Source organism: Adiantum capillus-veneris, chromosome 7 (genome assembly GCF_014529385.1).
Source record: "Adiantum capillus-veneris isolate H3 chromosome 7, ASM1452938v2, whole genome shotgun sequence".
Taxonomy (NCBI): domain Eukaryota; kingdom Viridiplantae; phylum Streptophyta; class Polypodiopsida; order Polypodiales; family Pteridaceae; genus Adiantum; species Adiantum capillus-veneris.
In genome coordinates, this window is record NC_140937.1 from 39,748,116 (window position 1) to 39,763,299 (window position 15,184).

Consider the following 15,184-nt stretch of genomic DNA (forward strand, 5'->3'; position numbering starts at 1 on the left):
GCCCGTGTCGTTTGTGAAACTTGAAACCAATTATGTCATTGATGCAGAGTAATTTTAATATTGTGCTGACAGTCTCTCTCCTTCTCTCTCTCTCTCTCTATGCACTTGACTTAGAGTCAGTTTAATATTATGATGACATGTTTCACTCTCTCTCTCTCTCTCTCTCTCTCTCTCTCTCTCTCTCTCGTGCAACGTTTTTTGATCTAATAGACAACAATTCACTATTTTGATCATAAATTCTTTATACAAACTCCAATTTGGGTGATCTCTTGCCTCAATTGAAGAGCACAACAACCTCTATGCATTGATATAAAGAAAAAAATGATCAATGGAAGGAATTTTAGCAGCAACATTTATGAAGTGAATAGGTTTGGGGAAGGTGAATCTCATCTCTTGTTGGTTCTTATATTGATAAGACCATCTCAAAAAGGCACTTGAGATGCAAACAACATGTTTGATGCAATTTTGAAGGAACACATGAGCAACAAAGAGGGTTGGTATGTATAATTAAGAAAGGGTTTGAAGATTCTGTATCAAGTGTAAAAGATAAAAATCACAAATATTATGTATCTTTGAAAATTATGACACCAAAAAGAGCACCCATTTTTGTAGCTAGGTGCTGATTTTCTCACCATGATTTCCCATTTTGCTTGCATGGATAAAGCAGTCATTTCTTGATTTGGAGGAGGGCATTGCTTATTTTAAAGAAAAGGTGATGTTATTGTCTTTGGGTACATGATTTCCCCTTTTGGCAAACGTATGGTATTGTCTTTGGGGATATAAATGGATACACACAAAAATTGCAATATGATACACAACTAATATATTATGCATTTTAAGGGAGTTGAAGGAAGTTTACTTGTACGATCGTACTTCAATGTCCGAGAAAGATCCAAAATCACTCTGGAAAGCTACTTCTACACCTGTGCAATAGTACGGGTATGCTCATTGCAAATGCGAAATGGATTCACATCTAGAAAGCACAATAGGGATAGTGTGATTGACTATATGCTAATCTTCGAAGCCATCATGTTACATGTTTTGGGCCATGGGCCTTTGTGATTGAAATTGTTGGGGATATACTGGTAATTTCTTGGCATGTGGGTTTTGTTATGATTGGAATATTCTCCGTGTCAAGCCTGTGTCATTTGTGAAAATTAAAACCAATCAATGCATTTGATGTTAGAGTAATTTTAATATTGTGCTGACTCTCTCTCTCTCTCTCTCTCTCTCTCTTGGTGCAACCATTTTTTGACATGATAGATAACAATTCACTATTTTGATCACAACTTCTTTATCCAAACTCCAATTTGGGTGATCTCTAGCCTCAATCAAAGAACACAACAACCTCTACCCATTGATATAAAGACAAAAAATTTTTGATCAATGGAACGATTTTGTGCAACAATATTTTTGAAGTGAACAGGTTTAGGGAAGTTGACTCTCATCTCTTGTTTTGCATACAATGTCTTTTGGCACTCGCAAGGGTTCTTCTTCTTTCACAAGGTTTGCAACCATTGTGGAAAATGATCCCAAACCTCCTAATACTAAAGATAGCAACATAACTACTCCATCAACGACATTAGAAACCATGATTATGGCATACTTGGTATCATTGCAAGAGACCATAGACAAGGAAAGTGAAGACTTATAGGTACTTTCAATAGAGAATGGCCTAAGGGTTTTTGTTTTTGAGAATGAGCATCTTAAAAAGGCACTTGAGATAGAAAGAACATGTTTGATGTAACTTAAAGAGAATGCTCTTTTGTGGATTTGAATACTTTTGAAGGAACACATGAGCAATGAAGAGTGTAAAGAGGGGTAGTATGTACGATTAAGAAAGGGTTGGAAGATTTTGTATCAAATATAAAAGATAACAAGAAAAACATTATGTATCTTTGAAAATTATGACACCAAAAAGAGCACCCATTTTTGTAGTTGATTGCTACATTCCTCATCATGATTTTCCCTTTTGATTACATCGATAGAGCAACCATCTATTGATTTGGAGGAGGGCATTGCTCATTTTTAAATTCAAAGGTGATGTTATAATCTTTGGGGAGATGAATGCCTACAAAAAAATATTGCAACATGATACACAACAATTTGATAAACCATGCATTTCAAGGGAATTGGAGGAAGTTAACTTGTATGATTGTACAATGTTTGAGAAAGAGCCAAAATCACTATGAAAAGCTACTTTTACACATGTATCATAGTATGGGTATGGTCATTGTAAATGGTGTATCTTTATGGAGTGAATTTGATGGATTCACATGTAGAAAGCACAATAGCGATAGTGTAATTGACTATCTGAAGCCATCATGTTTCATGCGGAGAGTTTTACGCTTGGTCAATGGAGCCCAAAATCATACCATCAAATATTATGTATGGATCTTACATGGGAAAAACAACTAAACATAGAATTCTTAGCCAAAGTGAAGAAAAGTTATCTCTTTGTATGGATTTCAACCGAGCATCAATGTATAATGAAATGGTTTAGCAAAAGTTATGATGAAAAAACTCCACCATGATGCACCATTGCAAACTAAATGAAAAGCTTTCAAATTTTTTTGTGATGTGCGAAGAATGCTTTGTCATAAATCATGTCAATGGTGTCAACAAGGGTAAATCAACATGCTTAAAAAGTTGACGGTCACTTGTTAGGTGGGAGATCTTGAAGGTATCAAGCCAAAAATGATTAAGTGGATGGAAGAGCCATAACATCATTGGATATCTGATATGTTCAAACTTGCACTTCAACATGGTATGCCTTGTGATTGAAGCATTAAGTGGGTCAAGCCTTTGCATAAAGGAGGGGGATATACAAAATGTAAATAACTACCAGATTGTAATGATTGGGTCTCTTATAGAAAAGCTATTTGGGTGCATAATGGAGATGAAAAAGTTTTAGTGAATGGGTTGAAAAAATGGCAAGTGTGCAAAATGACAAGCATTAGGAAAATTTTGAGCTCATTTTTGGGCCTTGTAAGAAATTGCTGATCCGGCACCACTTTCAAAAAGTAGAGCTCGATAATTTTTTTGCAAATAAGATCCAAATTTGTTGGAGGTTGGATATTTAAAGTCTATTCTTCAAATGCTATCTATTGATATATAGCATGTATGTATCAAACATTGCCTTCATATAGATCTAGCTAGAAAAAGGTGATTTTAGATTATCGTAACGGTAACAAAAAATAGCTGATTGAAAAAAATGTCATAACTTTCATAGGACTCATCCAAACTTTGTGGACCTTGGCTCTTTAAAATCCAATTTTCAAGAGCTTTCCAATGATAGATCATATTGTGGGGTTATGAGCAATATTTAGAGGGGTTTACCGGGTTGCTCCCTTTTGTGCAGCTTTGATGGTGTGCCACCCTTAAAAGGGCCAAAAAAGAGCTCAAAATTTTCCTAATGCGAGTTTTCATAAATAGCATAACACCTTTGATCATCTTGTCACTCTTCGTGGTCTCATGGAGGAAAATTGGTTAAAAGGTAAGTGATTGTATTGCTGCTTTGTGTACTTCAAGAAAGACTTTAATTTGATTCCACATGATAGTTTGTGGAGAAGGATGGAAGAACTCCGAGTACTAGGTGAGTTTATTCTTGCAGTTTCTTGAATCTATTACAAGGTGATATGTCAATTGTGCATGGGAAGAGGCATTTCAATTTTTTTTTGAAGCATTATTGAGCTTAAACAATGATGTCCTTTGTCACCAACTCTCTTCGATCTATGCATTGATCAACTGGAACAAGATGGTACTTGAATTTATGTAGCAAGAAGGCATTGAAGAGGTTACTATTCACAACGTGATAACATGCTTTTGTTGTATGTGAATGATGTAGTACTTGTATCACATACTTTAGAGAATGCACAAAAGCTTACGGCCGTCCTTGAGAACTTTTGCTTGTATAGTGGGCTGATTTTGAATGAAGCCAAAACAAAGGTTATGCTTGTGAAAACCAACCATAAGGAGAATCCAAGGATTGCATACAACAATGAAACCTTGCCCTTTAGGTTTCAATCACTTTAATATGCATCGTTTGAAAACTCGTTTGAAAACTGGGAAGAGAGCATGTCATGTATTTGAGAACATGTGTATAAGGGGGATGCCAACTATTGGGTTCTCAAGAAGTACTTTTTAGACACATCAGTGATACCAGTTCTTCTTTATGGAGTTGAGAAGTGTGGGGTGGGAGCATCTCAAAGTCTACTTGGAAAGAGTTTGAGAATGTCCAAAATCTTTTCTAACATTCTCCAAGTTAAGACACAAACACCATATATGCTCCTATTGCTTGAGTTAGGATCTCTTTCAATTGAGGTTATGGGCATGGAAAGGCTTGTGGAGTACATGATAAAGATACGTCAAAATCCCTCACATTGACTTTATACAATTGCATGGGAAGCAAGCAAAAAAGTTCAAAAGATGCATAAATGCAACATCTTGAGCATAGGATGGATGCAAGACATAAAGAAGAGGTTTGAGAGATGGGATGCATTACACTTGATACAAGATGCCTCATTAGACTCATTCATAAAGGAAGCTTTTCTACAATGCCAATGTCTTACTGGCCTGGGAGGAATCCGGTGGGTCACGCTTCATACATTACACCACCCATATTGCCACCAACTACAAAACCATGCTCTTCACCAAAAGAGGAAACCCATATGCACCCTTATATGGTTGAGCATATCCCCTTGTCAATGATCCACACCATTGCAGCTGTTTGGCTTAGCTCCACCTCCCTTGGATGCGAGACGGAGAATTGGGGCAATGAAGAAGAGTCCCATTGGCTACACATATTATGATCTCTACAAGTTTGCGAGTCTGAGTACCACACACTATTATAGCCCTTAGCTTTTTCTCATATCCAAACTTGCTTCCCTCACATTTTTATCCATGATTTAGGCCTACCCACTTTCCTTTCCGAGCAACATGATGGGCTCTCCATTGTTATTCTTATCACCAAATCCTCGAGCATCAAGAATCACTTATAAGCCCCACACATAGTACATCACATGTATCTTTGAACCCGTAGGTCATATTTGACCTCCAGGATAATAATAAAACCTACCTATCTTTGTGGCTACTCTCTCTCTCTCTCTCTCTCTCTCTCTCTCTCTCTCTCTCGGAGAAGTAGTTTTGTGCTTGCTTAAAGTAGCACACAATTGTGAGAGAGCATAAGTTTCAATGTTCGACTGCTTGTTCAATGCATCAAATCCTATTTAGAAGAGATAATTTTTTGCTCCTTTGGGCTATCTAAACAACCACCCCATGTTTACACCAAGTTCACATCAATAAATCAAGGCCAAGTTTGAGCACATTATGAAGCATGCTTTTCATCAGATAGTGCCTATGAGTTTTAAGGAATCAATGAATCAATCAAGAACATCATTCTTGAAATTTGAGTATACATTTATATCATGGTAGTACTTTTTCTCCAAGTGTCAACACAAAGACCAAGGGGCATGTAATCACCTCAAAATTTCCTTGAATTTCTCTGACTAAAAAGTCTTGCCATACTCTCTATAATGTTAAAGAGATTCACACTTGCAAGCTTATCCATCTCAAGGCTTTGCCCATGACCAAGCTACATCTTTAAATGGTATCTATTATAAGAAAATTTCCATGTTATACTCAATTCTTACTTCCGACATGGAGAGCCACTTCAAATCAAGTTGTAGCTAAAGGATGTATTTAAAGAAAATTTGGATTGTTCTAAGCACACTTTTTCCCATTTTTTAATTTAGAGCATGTGAACCTAATTATTCATATCACAAGGATTTTCCTCCCATGGTTTTATCTTTGGATTCTATAAACCACATCTAGTCATTTTTGTAGACAGTGCCCATACTTTGTGTTTGTGGTAAGACCACCCATTGCACTTTCCACAAGTATTTCCCTTGTACTAAATCAGTTAACTTGCTAGATTCCTTTTTTTTTGGGGGGCGCGGGGGGGGGGGGGGGGGGGGGGGGGGGGGATCTATGGCTCTTTTTAAATATCCATCTAGGGGGGAATCCTATCTAGCTTTCCTTGAAGTTCATGGACTCGCAACCTTTGGATCAAGAGCACATGCCTTTGAACCAACTACTTCTAATCCCCTTCTAATCAACCTTTGAGCTATGTATGGTGCTTCCTCTGCACGTTTTGCTCTTTGTCACCTCTAAAACTTTCAAGGACAATGCTAGTCTTTCATAAATCTTTCATTTGACCTTTCTTTTTCCCACTTGTAGTGTCATCTTATAGGTTAGTTTCACCTATGTGATGTCTGGAAATGTTAGCTAGGTCTTCACCCTCTTAGTTAGAATCCTCTCCATACTATCATGCTACTCACTAACCTAAGCAATGAGGTCAGTGTCACCCTTCAGGCTATATATGCCCTCCCCCGCTTGTACATTACATCACTCTACATTCTCTCATCATTGACTATAATAAGTGTTATTATTTTGTTAATCTCCTTGTGTTAGTTTCTCCTCTTCTAATGTTAGCTAGGTTTAGTTCTCACTTTTACGATATTGTGTACTTGATTATGCTCTCTTAATCATGAATGGTACTTTGCTCTTCCTTCCTTAAACCTATCAGGTAGTATTAGAGCCACACTAGGATCAATGATCCATTAGGGAATTAAATAGCACTAGTATACAAATCACTCTCTCTAATCACTAAAAGATTATATAGTGTGATTATGTCCTTGGGTTCTAGTCCCTTAAACCACTATTCACCTTGGCTAATTGGATAGTGATTAGGTAGAGGATCAATGCCCGAATTAGTGTGTGCATTTAGGACTTTAGTTAGGCTATTTCCTATAAAATCCCCTCCCGAATCACCTATTATAAACTTGCATTGATGGATTTCCTATAAAATCCCCTTCTTAGTCACCTATTATAAACTTGCATTAATGGATTTGACTTATCTACACTTAATTTTGTCAATTGATGTGATGATAGTGTGTGAGTAAGCTAGGTTGGATCACTTTTCTTGTGTTCTTCCCATTAGAACTGCATTTAGTGTGTTATTAGCCGTATTTTTCAAAATATCAACCATTAATCTCCTTGAGCTCTAATCATCTTTTATTTGAGCCATCAAGGACTTCCTTTTTGTGTAATTAGCCCCATCAATCAATAGCTTGAGTGGTGTGTGTGTCTTTGTTATCCTGATTTGTGTGTGTGAACCTTTGTTAAGTCGAGGATATGAGCCCTATTTTTGGCATCCAGGCTCGACACAACAACCCATGTGGGGTGAGGTGAGTAGCCCATATGCTTTATTTGGGGAAAACATGCCAGGGGTTTAATGATGATACACTATTTTAAGTGAGGAACTTGGCTGGATCTCAATTCAACTCAAATACACTTGAGTGAGCCAGTCGGGTTCGAACGTGTCTACTCCTTTTCTTGTGCAATTAGACCCCGCTATCTTTGTAATCAGTCTTATGGGTCCAAAAGGGAGTTTCTCGTGACTTGTCTTATTGCAAACTAGAGGGAACAAAAGAGGTTTCCTAGGGGATTACAGCTAGTGCTATTTCTAGATAAGAGAACCTTCACACAGGAAGCATCTTGTGACTTCACAAGGAAGCTATTCACACAGTAAAATCAGAGGCAACTAAGGGCCAATTCCACTCAAGTTGGAAAAAAACTTAAAAGGAAACTACACAATTTGGCAACCAAGCATAACAAGCCTAATTGCAATGTATGCACCATTCTATTGTGATGACATGAGTTGCATGCAATGTAAGAGGACACTACCATATTTTGATGGCAAGACCTTCCTCATTGGCAATCTTCATATGCATTTATGACATGTTTGACAATATTCCTTGATAAGTTTGAGGGAAGGAAATGAAGAACAAATGAACCAAACAAGAATGAAGACAACAACAACAATTACATAGAATAACAGATTGTTCTACCTTCTATGCAACCATTATGGAATAAAGTACGAGCCATGCAGTTATTGGCATCTAGGAAGCATTATTGTTTCTGATTCATACTGGTTCGCTTGTAATTATATTACCTGAAATCTTTGTAGATTCCTCATCTGCCTCGTTCTCTTGCAAGCTTAAGTAAAACTCCAATGTATGCACGAATCGAGCACACGACGTGCACCATCATAATGAGAACTTTGCACTAACCATCCCACTGAAGCTGTTATGATATATGATCCAAGACCCTTTAAAAATAATTAAAAAAACGTTTCTAGCTCAATGGTTGCGGTCATCGGCAACTGCTCTACCATTGCTTGCTCATCTTCTTGCTTGGCTTCGCGCCCCTATTTTCTCACTACTCATCGACTTGCTACCACCATCACCACTCTTCGTCGTCTTGCACGCATACTGTCCTTGCTGAGGAATCGCTCAAGATTCCTATCAATAGGAATTTCTTTAAAACGTTGGTACATACTCAAGGTATGCGCTGTATTAAATACACAAGGATTCAATAAACCTATAATCAATTTGCACAAACGAGTGGCTTAGAAATTCGTGGAAATCCTTCCAAATGCCGCATAGGGCAAGAGAGATCAGGACCGACTTCAAAGCACAGCTTGGGGAAGAGGAACAATGCACGACAAACCTTTTACTAAAATTTGACTCAAATAAAGCATATCTAAACCTTTTACTACAGTTTGACTTGATTTTACTACAATCTAAAGCATATATTCTCAACAATTTGAATAAAAAAGTTGCATATGAAAATTGCAAGAATGCAATGTCGAGAGCAAAGACTAAGCGAAACAATCTACTCGTGTTTTGCAATTAGGCTTGTTATGCTTGGTTGCCAAATTGGTAACCATTTATCCTTAGATTGTTACTTATGAAGAGTTAGGTTAAAATCCTCAAGATGAAGCTGACTCGTGCACTACCCCCCCCCCCCCCCCCCCCCCCCCCCCCCCCCCCTCCTTCAACTACATACATTAAGCTATGATGATGCAACATACCTACATATTCACACTCAAAGGCATGACAATTCACCCTGAAAGCCTAAACCTAACCTTTGTGAAAAGCAACGACAATAGTGGGAATCTTTGCATGTGAACCAATGATACAATACAACATGCACAAACTCTGCAATGTACCTGGCCCCCCTCCGGCTAACCTTGACGGCTGGGAATGGTCATTTACTGACCATTCTCCATAATATTGACGACCACATGGCGACCCACCTCCTATACCATTTCCTACCCCTTCAACTACATACAATAAGCTATGATGCGTTGTACGTAGCACATACCTTCATATTAACACTCTTAAGGCATGACATTCTCATCTCCTCCGAACATTCACCCCTTTTTAAAAGAACACAGAGACTAGAACATACCTCAAGACCCAAACCCTCACTGCAAGGATGATAATTGTCATCAAAAGGTGTCACACTAGAATAAAAGAAATGAAGGTCACACTGAAACTAGATTTTCACACTTGATGAAATTACAAGCTTCAAATGGATAATACCTGGAAGTTTCGATTAGCAAATCTTTATAAGTTTTATGTGACATACAAATCTGTGTATATTCTCTAAAATCTAAATGATCTTTCGCTAGTTAAGACATCATTCAAAAGCTTAAAGACAATCTTCTTGAGTTGCACATATAATTTTTGTCAAAGAGACAAGGCTTTGAGCCCCATAACACAATGCATTTTCTCACAATATATTGGAAGTTAAAGCCAAGGGACGCATCGATCACTAGATCCAGGAAATTTGAACGATAATTTAAAAAGGCATAAATGCACACCCCCCCTTCCCCCCCTTCACTCTGCTGAGCAAACAGCATTCATAGAGTTGCACTCCCCCAGTCCTTTCCATTTTCAGAAGCTCATTAAGACAGCCTCATCAAGGCCCTTGTTTTGGCATCACTAATCTACGCAACGTTACAGACGTTCTTCTCATCTGCAAGATTCGCTCTCCTCTCCATGTCTGCCAATGCTCACTTCTATTGATCTCATGTGTCCAATTATACCGAGCTTCTCCTGATAGCAGGACAAGGTCCCCTGGTTCTAATAGGACAGGCACTTTGCCTTGTTTTGCAGGGACATGCTCTCCTCCATTATCAGCATAAGTATGCCGTGCAAGCTCTTTGTATTGGCACTCAGATTCAGGAGTGGAGACTTTTGGCGAGCAGCATGTGAAATGCATCACACATGTAGACTCCAAAGAGAGTATTGCAACACCATCTTCAAACTGTAATAGATCCACGTGTGCACATATGCCCTGCAGAAAACATGAAGCACCTTACTAAAGAAAATTTGATCTCTTCAGGCCTGACATAAATCACATGAGCACGTAGGCCCTGCCCAAGCAAAGAGCATTGTAGCACACAGAGCTTCAAATCCAAACCACATCCTTTCTTGACCCATTATCATTAATTCCTGCCTTCAACTTCATAGAAGATTTAAACAAAATGAAGCTAGCATATGCCCCCTCAAAATTATTGTGCGCACTTTTTTTGGGCACGCTTGCATGAGCAGTTCAGATAGGTACCATACCTCACCAGGCTGATAGCGGTTAACAATCATTTGATCAAATAAAGGAACCCTCTGTAGCAGGTTGAGATTAAAAGGCATGTTGGACGTACTCAGTTGAGAAGCTGCACTCAGATACAGAGAATCCTTTGCAAGGGCATAAGAGGAAACAGCATCATATATAAGCTTTGACAACTCCAATGCCCACTTAGGCAAGTCTTTGAACCTCATTGCCTGAAACATGCAGGAGACTATCAACTTTAACTCTACAAATGCAAAGTTCACACAACGGCTTTGTCTTGATCGTCAATATCGAGCTTTTCTAATCAAACATAGTAAACACCTGATTATGCTCGCTGTCTGTGAACCAACCCTCTGCAAATAATTTAAAAAACAAACCAAAAGAATGTCAACATATGACTAAAGCATATGCAAACCTTGGTATATAACACTAAAAATGAATGTTTAAACCTGCATCGATAGCAGATACTAGCTCTTCCTGCTGTTGAGCTGTGAGGAAACCTTTGCACAACCAAAGCCCTGGTACTTTGTCCACTGCCTTCCAAGAATGGCCACATAGCACCTAGCAACTGCCATTTTCAGCTTTTATAGAGTTGAAATGCTTGTCACTACCAGCCTAGTATTTTTCAGCAATTGAAGCACCTATGCAAGTTTATAAAAACATTGAGACACATGCATGACTTCAAAAATTACGTCATATCAAAACACTTTGCTCTTTTCCAGACAATATATGTTCTTGAGAGGTGCTTGAAGACGAGATACACAAAATTCACAATTAAAAATCTCCATCATCTCCTAGTGCAAGCCCTTATATAAGACATCAATACAAGGTGGCAAAGGAGGCACACCTAAGAAACCACTAAGGCCCCGCCCTGATGGTAGGTGTGCAGAACTTAGATAAGCTAATTTTCTCCTTTAAGTGAATAAGTGATACACTACGTTGCCATACAAAACCAACCTCAAAACCAAGGTAACTGAATTTCCCACTCCAGATCCACTTGAAGCCGCAATGAAAGCTGAATTCTGATCTATATGCTTAGTTCAAACTTCACTTGATCTTAGCGTCTACAGCAGCTGTGCTGAAAGTATCCAAGGCTGAGCTATACACCCACAAAAGTTTCTGCATCATGATGTAACTTTAGTCAAATGTCACCTACATACTCAGCGTCGGCATCTGCTACCAAAGACAACTCTATCCCTGTAATGTCTGTCACTCTTTCTTAACAAAGATGACATTGGCATCTCCTACCTTGCCACCAATCACCACTTGCTCATGTGAGTCATTGTGTTCCTTATACATATCACCATCTGTTCGGAGCGTACTGACAATTGTTTCAAATTTCAAGAGCTTAAAATAGAAAACCGTGTTTTCAAAGGGAGCACTGGAAAAGCCACAGCATTGTTTTCTACAGAAAAGACGATGCTTACTGGGGCTATATCGACCATGCCGCTGCCCCCAAGTCAAGACCATATATATATACCTTCATAAGTTCAGAATAGTCTGAACTCACGAATTATAAGAGAGAATAAAGCACTCATAAAACTATAAAAGCAAGGGACACAAGAAAAGAAAAGAAGAAACAAAAACAAACAAACTAAATCACTTTGTTTGCTACGAAACAAAACTAGATAAAACAAAACATTTTTAACTTAATAATGTTTTAGACATGCGTAAAATAAGATGATGCAACTTACTTGGCTTAAAACAAGTACTCAACTTTAAGCAAGAAAGGATAAGACATCTTAAAAACTTAATCCTAGAAATCAAACTTCACACAACAACTTCGAAAGGAACACATTCTTAAGTCTTCAGGTAAGCTAGATACGAAATCGAAAAATGAATACTAGTACAAACCTACGAAGAGCAAAGATCCAAACTTGACAATATGTGACCTCAACTTCGCTGCTTGTCCAAACAGGAAGAATATGATTATCACCTTTATCATGCATAGCTTGGACAACAGCTATGACATCCCAGAGGACAGAGGCATCACACCAACAATCCTGAGCCAAGCCTCATGTGCCTGTGGGGAATCTCATCAGCACCGTTGCTGAGTCTCCATGCGAAGCCAGCCTGATGACCAGCCAGGAGTCGTGGTCAGAAAATAAAGAGAAAGTCCTTGGTGACACAAATATACTATCCACTGCTCCAGTGCAAACATATCCATATGCCTTCAAGACAACTAATAAAGCAGATGAGCCAAAGTACTGAGCGTGTTTGGTGAGTGGGCTCACACATGCAGTTGTACACACAACCCGAGCTAATGAAAAGTACTGCAAGGGGTGCTTACGTTAGGGGCCAGTGCATCTGAGTGAGAAATTCGCCCATTGTCTCCTCTCGTGTTTTCTTTCAGTTCAAGTTTGCTGTTTTCAGTCCATTCGTGGTGCTGTAGTTATGTTTTACCACCTTGTTAGGTGACTTGCCGGTCTCAAGGGTATAACAACGCTTGTCGATTTTTATCTTGCAAAAAAGTCCAATTCGATCTCTACACCAATCGACCATGGATGCAACACCTCCTAGTCATCATGACTCAAAGGAGTATGAGTGCCGGGAATAAAAGTTGAAGAAGACGTCGAAGATGAGGCAGTAGAGCAGAGGATAATGGCAAGGAAGGCTGGGCAGAACATTCCAAGGCATGACTGGATGCTACCGGGCTTCAAGAACAAGCAAGTGAAAGTCGACCTTCTCATGGAGCATCTTCTTACTTATTCTCAAGATGCACAATATTAAAAACACATGAAGGTTGAACTAATGAACACAGTCTATCAACATTGGAGACTAGTAGTACACCCAAAGTTGAAAGTAGAAGCGAAGGGTAAAGCGACCAAGGCTTTTAGTGTCAAGAAGGGATCAAACTTAGTGGTTAGCCAACAACATCAGATTCAGCAACAAGTGCAGCAGCAATTGATGCAGAGTTGGCAGCATCAAGAATCTCGGAATTAAGAGAAACTAAAGAAGTTCCATTGGTTTTTTTTCGCAAAGTCAGATTAGGGCTAGCCTCCATTATATACCTAGATGAATCCAGGATAAGCCCAGATTCACACTTGAAGGAAAATGCAAGATATAGACTCATGGTCGTCACCCATAAGACAATATGACCATCAGCTCCATTATACGTAGTATTGACTAAATACTACGACATCCCCACTAATGTCGTCAGTGCCCACAATGGGTGGTTGTCCCTCTTATGAGGAGACAAGCTGAGCTCTACCAATGAAATCCCTTGTCAAACAAATGACTCACTCCATAACAAAATAGCAACAGAATTTGTGATGGAACAAAATCATTTGTATATTTTATTAAAAAAAGTGTTCAATAACTACTTTGTGTGACCACACATAATCTTGGCACAATTGGTACCCCCCCCTTCTCTTTTATAGGCACTTGGCCTCAAAAGAAATTCAGCGTAGCGACATTAGCATACAATCCACGAATACATCAACATTCCCATACACTGCTACATCAACTATCCCTACACCTGTCCGCGTTTCGTGCCGAATACTCTGCCAGATTTTTCGTAACGGGACACTGCAATGGCCCAAAACAATGGCGCCCCTTCCGGTATTTCTTTATATTACTCAAATAGGATATAACTCTGTGGCAGTGTGGCTGTGCTTTGCTTCTCCACGACATAGAATGCCAAAGAGAGAGTCCACAATTCATATTTATAGACCCTTGGCCATCCAAAAGCAGTTACATATGAATAGCGATAGGTTCTAAAAGCATCCAATCCGAAAGGTAGGCCCCAAAAGCTGCCAACGAAAATCACGGAATTCTGTATAGCTGCCACGTCAGCATGTCAACGCAAATTGCGGGCGTCTGTACATACTACAACCTACCACGTCATCAAGTTTTATGCCATATATTGAGTGCGTTAAGTGTGTCCGCTTTATTTTCAAGGGTTTTGTTATGTGCAACAGAAGTGATTGATGGTGTATGCTCAGGATGAGTTCTCAATGCGTACTCAAGGTTCCTTTTCTCGAATGAGAGAGTTACTTTTACTTCATGAGAGATGTGCAAAGACTAGAGAGAGAAGAGAATGACACTATGTGAAGGTTCTATGAGAGAGAGAGAGAGAGAGAGAGAGAGAGAGAGAGAGAAAGAGAGAGAGAGAGAGAGAAGACTAACTCCCCATGGGGTCCCAAACCCCCCTCCAAGAGCCCCCCTCTCTATGCTAGAGAGGTATTTGCTTAGATTGCACAAATGCTGATACAACAGTCCTAGATGTTGAGATGCTTGACGGGTACTTGTGAAACCAGCCCGTAGGGAGGTAGACTTTGGATTTCACCCGAAACTTTACTCTAGACTTTAGGACACAGAGAAACTTGCAAATAAAACCTGTGACGGGAATTAACACGTCAACATACACGGCTTGAAAGCTAGAGTGCTACCAAGCAGACGCCGACACCTGTTGGCCCCAAAGACTGGCGCCCCTTTCGGTATTTCTTTATTGTATTCAAAGAGGGAATAAAACCTGTCATTCCCTACAAGTTGCCTCGCATAATCTAGGCTGAAAATGAACTGACCTGGCCCGATTTCGGTAGCATAACTATACTAAGATGCTTCACAGACAATATCCCCACACAATAGACGACTTTCCCGACGCATACGGACAATTTGCAAAACCTGGCGAGAATCTGCAGCACACTGAATTCTCTGTTTTCTGCCCTGAAAATGCGCTAGAACACTTGCACAATGGTCCCCT

At 39.2% G+C, this 15,184-nt stretch overlaps 1 protein-coding gene across 2 annotated transcripts in view; it reads right to left on the reverse strand.

Annotated features, from left to right (window-relative positions):
- Positions 1-9,439: 9,439 nt before the first annotated feature.
- LOC147453715 (2-oxoglutarate (2OG) and Fe(II)-dependent oxygenase superfamily protein) overlaps positions 9,440-15,184 on the reverse strand; it is a 37,045-nt gene continuing 31,300 nt past the window's right edge. Inside the window, exons 2-6 of one of the 2 annotated variants that reach the window (XM_086515820.1) lie at positions 12,416-12,552; positions 10,929-11,040; positions 10,801-10,832; positions 10,482-10,691; positions 9,440-10,206 (exon numbers count right to left, since the gene is read on the reverse strand). In XM_086515820.1, coding sequence (XP_086371946.1) covers positions 9,829-10,206; positions 10,482-10,691; positions 10,801-10,832; positions 10,929-11,040; positions 12,416-12,424 — 741 coding nt within the window. In that variant the 5' untranslated portion in view covers positions 12,425-12,552 and the 3' untranslated portion in view covers positions 9,440-9,828. The remainder of the gene's footprint in view (positions 10,207-10,481; positions 10,692-10,800; positions 10,833-10,928; positions 11,041-12,415; positions 12,553-15,184) is intronic. The other variant, XM_086515819.1, reaches the window with a different exon arrangement.